The sequence below is a fragment of the Oncorhynchus tshawytscha genome, linkage group LG20 (assembly GCF_018296145.1).
Source record: "Oncorhynchus tshawytscha isolate Ot180627B linkage group LG20, Otsh_v2.0, whole genome shotgun sequence".
Lineage (NCBI taxonomy): Eukaryota > Metazoa > Chordata > Actinopteri > Salmoniformes > Salmonidae > Oncorhynchus > Oncorhynchus tshawytscha.
Genome location: NC_056448.1, coordinates 10,762,053 through 10,769,390, shown reverse-complemented (window position 1 = coordinate 10,769,390; position 7,338 = coordinate 10,762,053). Strand labels below are relative to the sequence as shown.

Genomic DNA, 7,338 nt, shown 5'->3' with positions numbered 1-7,338 from the left:
TCATATCTTCAAATTATGTTCTAAAGAACTGTCATGTGTTTTAATGACAGTATATGAATAACTTGTTGCATTAGGTTATGCGCACATCAAACGGATTGCACCTTAATTGATAGTAGCCAGTAGCCAATCTCCAGTTTGAGCTGCATGGCATAATGAAACTGCACTGGTAGAGTGCACTCGCACATACATGATTAGGTGGGCGTGGCACTATTAGGTTCAGGTTCCATTTCACCCATTCAAACCTCTAGCCTGCGCAGTATCTCTTGCCCGTGTAGTTCACCGGTACGCGATCACGCATTTAGGAACCACATTATTCGTGAGTCGGGAAGCAGGGTATCCTACTAAACAGAGGATATAATAGTGAACTTGTTGACCGGATTTTATATAAGAAACGAAATCTACGTTTACCTATTTATCCACCCGGAGTAGTATATTCGTTGCTCACGGACATGGCAAAGGCATGCAAACTGTATGTCGGAATAGTCACAGGTAAGAGGCACCGTTCTGTGTTCCAGTTGAATAACTCTTCAACCTCACACTAACTTTATTTACTCATTGTATCTGAATATAATTGCCTATAATCTGGTTAATAACTGACTTAGTACTGTTTTACAACATCTATCTCAAGATTGTATTTCCTTTGAAATTTATATCTTTCAGGTATTATTACAAATGTCTTTCTTATATTACCTCACTAGTTTTCGTTTATTCAAACTATAACTTTGGTATATGTAATGTAGTCCCGTGTAGCACAGTTGGTAGAGCATGGCTTTTGCAACGCCGGGGTTATAGGTGCGATTCCCACGGGGGACTAGTATAAAGAATATGTCACTCTGCTAACGTCTGCTAAATGACTAAAATATAAATAATCTTATGTGCCTGTCTACACTGTGATTGACAGCAGCAATTAGCATGCTGGTGTGACAGATGATCAACAAATGATCCACCACTCCATAGCCCTCTATTAGCAAATAGAGTTCCCCAATGCACATGCCAACAATATCCAAACCAATAACATAGACTATCAATAACCACATCTATTTGCTTCATAGATACAGTAGCTTTATTCCCCATTACCCACATTTGTATCATGGCAGGATTTTGTTGTCCTGAATATTCGGAAACACTAACAGTGTTGTTGGATTGAATGCAAAACTACCTTTAGTAAGGTTATCACAGTGTTGGGAATCCCAGAAAACCCAAGCTGGGGGGTATTACTGTCAAATTACTGTCAAACATTAAGTTCCACAACCTTTGCTCTGTCCTTAACTTTCAGATTCTAAAATAATTTCATTGTATGGATTTGACTTGATGTTTGGGCATTGTGCGACCAGCTCTGTTTGTTTTCTGGTTGTAGCTTTGGCCCTATGCAAATGCTCTCTGGCTGAATGGAATGCAACTGAGGAGCCGGCCAACAAGAATGTGTCCCGCTATCACCAAGGCAACACAAACAACTTCACAGGTATATTGTCCCCCCCGCCTCCCCCGAGAAACATAAACTTATGGAGGGATAATCATGCCATGAAAGTTTGTTTGAAGTTTGATGAAGGCATACATAAAAGTGTTTCTTACCATCTGACATGCACATGTGTTAACGTGTTTGAGTTACTCAGGTTTAGAAGCAACCTGTTGGAGTAGAATAGGAAGGTGTTTGTGATTACATACACGGTACATTTTGTAAAGAGACTAAGTGCCCTTGAAAAACATTCTTATACTCAGTATTCCTGCTCTGTCGTTAAATTGAAGGCCATACTCCAGGACAGCGTCATTCACACAGTGGTTCATTCAAACAGTTGGAATATCAAATGCTTCTCCACCCAGCCCTTTAGTATCAGGAGGAGGTGTCATGTACCAGCCCCAACAGAGACCATAGTGCAAATAAAAGCCTTCTTGCCACCAGTGACCGTGCAGTCATTGACTGTGCAGTCATTACCTTTCCTGTGAGTGGTATTGTGAAATGTAGCACCAGCTTTGTATGTGCACTGGGTTCGGTTCCTCACTGCTAATTAGATGTGCACTCTATAGATGGCAGGCTGACATCAGGTGTCAATTGAAGCAGCCTTGGTTAGGGCCTCCACTATTCAGGATTTGTCAATTGCTGTTTGATGATAATCCTCACAACTAAGAGGTCTAATCAACTACTGGTCGTACCATTGTATTTACCCACATGGAGTGATACAGTGAAGTTTATTTTGTCAGGGGGAGGTGGGGGTCGTTCCTGATTACCTCTCTGCAATGTACTATTCTTCTTATGTTCAGTTTACATTTGTTAAATGTTTTGTATTTCACCTTTATTTAACTAGGCAAGTCAGTTAAAGAAAAAAAATATTGTTTACAATGACAGTCTACCCCGGCCAAACCCTAACCCAATGACACTGGGCCAATTGTGCGCTGCCCTATGGGACACGCAATCCCAGCCGGTTGTGATACAGCCTGGAATCGAACCAGGGTCAGTAGTGAAACCTCTAGCACTGAGATACAATGCCTTAGACCACTGCGCCACTCTGCGCCATACTTATTCCTGGGAAATATGGTGTGATGACTGGCTGCACATACAGCTACTCAGTTAAATACCTAGATCAATTTACACCTGCTGTTCCTTTGTAACCAGATCTGCACCTATTCAATATTTAGGTCATTTTAAAGGCATGCTCTCATGTTTCACACTACAATTGGGGCTTTCTCCCTCTCTGTCATGTTAACTAAGCCTCATTATTCTTTTACCCACCCAATGACTCACTGGAAGGGAATAGAGGAGAATAAAATAGTGAAATAAGGTTTCCATTCTCTTTACTATAGTGGTCAGAATGTTCTGTTTGTGTGTTTCTACACAGCTATTAAATTAGGCTGAGGAGGATATCAGTTGCTTTTTACTTTGACAGAATTTCATTAGTTATAAATCTGTAATTGACACATTATTATCCTCAATCACACCAGTCTTGCCCCAGTGGTCAGTTCAGTTCCTGGTCCTTCCTCAGATCATGATGCCAGGAGCCTATTTATATGACAAGTCACACTGGCCCCCCGGAGTCAGGTTACTAAGGGAAAACAGGGGCCTCATGACAAGTTTGAAAGGGGCCTCTCACTTCAAACTTGTATCTTATTCTACATCACCTTTTCAATGCAATCTTTTTTGTCAGAAGGATATTATATATCAAAATAGTGACTTTATAATCCCCCTTTCCCCTGTATTTGTCTCTTTGCGCTTGCCGTAGACTCAATAGAAACTGCAACTCAAGCCAAATGGAGCGGGCATTTCACCAAATGTCCAAAGGAGTTCAGGAATTACTGTATCCATGGGTCGTGCCGCTTTGTGAAGGAACAGAACACTCCTTCGTGCAGGTAAATCAACTCACCCGACCCTTACTGTGGGCCCCAATCATTTATCTGTACATATCCAAGGCAGACGGTCTCAAGCCAAGAACATGCTGCGTACTCAACATTCACTGCAGTGAAAACATGTTTAATTTGTATCTATTTTGATTACTGTAGCAGAATTTTTGCCCGTTATTATTACAAGTATGAAGTTCATGTTCCTGATAAAGAGGTTCTGTTTTTACTTTCATGTCTGACAAGTAACACTGAAATCCCTCGTTGACCCTACTGAATGTGCTGACCTTGTTTACTGTGACCCTGCACAGAACACATGCACTTAAACTAAAAACAACAAAGGCAGACAGATGTATGATTGGTGTCATATGGTCTGACTGCATTTCATCAAGCATCTCAAGAATCACAATCAGCGAGACCAGTTCATTAAGAACAGCTCGAATAGCTGATCTGACAGACCAGCATCTGCTTGTTTTCTCATAGCCCTGGCGCTTCAAGTTATTTTGTTGTTTTTCTTTCGGGCAACAAGAAATAGGAACAATAAAGCAAACTTGTTGTGCACATTTTAATCGCAGCAGGTGAATTGTGTGTTTGCTCTGTCTCAGATGTGAAAAAGGGTACATTGGGTCCAGGTGTGAGTATGTTGATTTGGCCTGGCGTATAGGAGACCAGAGGCAGATCATCATAGCCTGTGTGATAGCAGCGTTGGTCTTCCTCATACTGCTCATCATATTCATCTGCATCTGTGCACAGTGAGTAAAATACACATTCTTTAAGTATCAAAACAGACAGATTTACTTTATGTTGCGACCTTCCTGTCCGAGGGAGTTGTGTGTGCGTGTGTGTGTGTGTGTGTGTGTGTGTGTGTGTGTGTGTGTGTGTGTGTGAGAGAGAGTGGGAAAGATGAACATACAGCTTCATCACCTCACAGCCTGTCATACTAGCCCTGGGATGGGATGTAAGGAATCTGTGTGTATCCCATGAATGGCCAAGTTTTAATGAAACGCTTTTGTGGCCATGTTACCTTTGGTTTTCCATCAAGCTGTATGTATCTGCTCTGCTCTCCCCTCTCATTTTTTTTTACCCAAAAGAGAGACAGAGTGCCAGGTGTTGTATCAGTTTAACAAAAGAGTCTTGTGTGCTTAAAGAAAATACTGTACATAACTAAACTCTGTGATACTGCGAGAATGTTTTTGGTGAATAGCTCATGTGAGAGTCAGGACAGATGATGCCATCACATAAGTAAATGATGTCATCACAAATTGGAATGGGTTACTTTCTAATATTCTTTTTCTGTCTCAGTCGACATAAACTTTGCAGGCGGAAGAGGAGAAGAAAAGAGGAGACGAGGAATGGAACAGAGAAGCTCAATATGATTATGATGAACACAAATGGAACGCATGAAGCATCATCAGATTCAGTAGAAACCTCAAACATCAATGCAATATGATGCGGTATGTACTGTATCTCTGAGTTTCCAAGACATCTTGGACGTTTTTCTGACCTTTGATGCCCCTTTAACATCATTATCCTTAGTTTGTTCTCTTGTTGTGCCAGACACACAGCATCTCCAGCTGTTCTGATTCCAGTGGTATTGTAAAAGACAATTCAAAAACTGACTAGACTCCTCTTATTGCTGTTGGAACGTGATATTCCCCAGTTGGATCAAGCCAAGCATCACATTCTAATTCAGCTCACAACTGAAGGGAGGCCCTGAAGGGGAATAAAGGCTGGTGCTTGGCACTGCCTAAGCCCATCCTTGAACACATTGATACATATTACACAGACAGAGAGGGAGAGCATTACACAATGTTTCCACACCCTATATAGTCCATTTTCTGTGTGGGCCAGGCTCGTTGCAGGGTGACTTAGTATCTGAATTTGGCTGTAATAGTCAGATCAAAGCAGACGTGCAGCTGGTTCCTCACTATGCCTGCCTGGCTGCCTGCCCCTACAAAAGGTAATATGAACACACACGGACCTAAGAAGACTCGGGGCATAGTGATGGATGTGGAGCTGTTAAAGTGGTGTTCAGAGGCTGGGTCTGACAAGGAATCTGGGGTCATTTTAAACATGCTATCCATCTCTCTTTTAACTGCTTATTCAGTGCTTATACAAAAGCTGCTCTGTAATTGTGTGGCAAAAACAAATTTCACTTCTACAGTAACAACTGTCGCTTTTTATCTTCCAGCGACGGGGTCTATAAATGGTGTTCTCCTGCCGGACGGGATGATGGCCTTGGTTATGAGTGAACGTTGGAAAGAGAGGGTGCTTTAACGTCACTGAGGAGATACACAAGCCTGTACTCTCCAGCTGCTTTTCACTGCCGACCATAGTCTACAATATGGACAGTATGGACTCTGTTCTGTGCAGAAATATAGTACAACACAGAGAGACTGTCACCATGAATCCACAGAGATCGATCAACTCAAAACAGTATCTCCCTGTGCATTCTGTAAATGTGATAATGTGATGAAGTTGCCCTTTATAGACTAATTTATGCAAACAAAATGTGAATGGTCATCAAATCACAGTAAGTTAGAGTTAAACCTTTTTTAAATTTATGTATCATGGACACTGAGCTCTGAAGGAGTAGGCCTTTTTATGGACTGTAACCACCTCTTATTTGGGCATAGATTTAATGATTAACATGTATTCAAGCTAAAAGTCCAGGTATGCTTACTCGTGGATGTGGCGTGTTATAATGATGACTCATGGCATGTATGTGGGACGGATTATACTATGTCTAATGCAGGTAAATGATCAATATAATAATTAGCTGGGTGCTTACATTTGCTCTATTGTACACGTGTATTGGATTTTTTTAAATCTATTTTTTTTGCGTATCCCACTCCCCCTGAGAGTGGGGTCACAGCTAGGGATCCACCATTATTGACAGAATCTCTGGAGCAATTAGGGTTAAGTGCCTTGCTCAAGAGCATATCAGCAGATTGTTCACCTAGTTGGCTCGGGGATTTGAACCAGTGACCTTTCGGTTACTGGCCCAACACTCTTAACTGCTAGGCTACCTGCCGACCCTGATGTCACCTTATGTAACACACTGTGGTCCATTTGACATTCCTTGAACACATGCTATTATAATGATGTTAATATTGTTATTAAGCTCTAATAGTTTCCAGCAACTGATGTATATACATACTGTATATTGTTACATGTAATCAATGCAGAGACTCCTTCTATGGGCCAGGGTTGATGTTACTGACTTAAGTTGGAGGGTGCCCAAATTTGGGTGAGAAGGATACAACGATAACTTGTAGTGAGCGCATTTGATCTTTATATTTCGAGACATGTAGTCTCCTTGCTACCAGAACAACCCTGCCTGTGTGTTCATTTGTGCAGCTGTAAAGTAGTCCACTGTTGAAGAAGATTTTGGGGTTTTCTCAGCATCCCAGAGTTTCACAGCGTGGATGCAGCCCTTCACTTCTTCAGCTATGCAAAAGTTAAACATTTCCATTAAAACATTTATTTGTGCAGATATGTTATTTTATCATGTTATTTTGGGAGACTTTGACGAATATCGTTCTAAAGTCCATGTGTGTGAGTTAATGATGATGATTTTTTTTAATAGTCAAAGGAGCTCTGAACAACAAGCCTGTGACCTAAAGTTCTGTATATCCCATGATGTGCCTCAGTAGAGTTTCTTCCCCCTGACACCCTGGTCCTGACGCCCTGGTCCTGACACCCTGGTCCTGACACCCTGGTCCTGACACCCTGGTCCTGACACCCTGGTCCTGACACCCTGGTCCTGACACCCTGGTCCTGACACCCTGGTCCTGACACCCTGGTCCTGACACCCTGGTCCTGACACCCTGGTCCTGACACCCTAGTGTAATACGGTACCATCCCACCGACTTGATTGCACTTCCCTTTGTGTAGGTGCTGTTGTGCTGCCACCATTTCTTTTCTCTGCCTCGACTGGCCCAGTTCTCACCACTTTCCTACTGTCCCTCAGCTGATAAAGAGATCAGATAAGAACACTGCTGTGTC

At 42.1% G+C, this 7,338-nt stretch overlaps 1 protein-coding gene across 1 annotated transcript; it reads left to right on the top strand.

Moving 5' to 3' along the window:
* The first annotated feature begins 216 nt into the window (after window positions 1–216).
* On the top strand, window positions 217–6,826 carry btc (betacellulin, epidermal growth factor family member). Its single transcript, XM_024380836.2, has 6 exons — window positions 217–489; window positions 1,358–1,462; window positions 3,216–3,342; window positions 3,936–4,082; window positions 4,633–4,784; window positions 5,522–6,826. The coding sequence occupies exons 1-5, from the start codon at window positions 450–452 to the stop codon at window positions 4,778–4,780; spliced, it is 567 nt and encodes a 188-aa protein (XP_024236604.2). The 5' UTR covers window positions 217–449; the 3' UTR covers window positions 4,781–4,784; window positions 5,522–6,826.
* The last annotated feature ends 512 nt before the right edge of the window (window positions 6,827–7,338 follow it).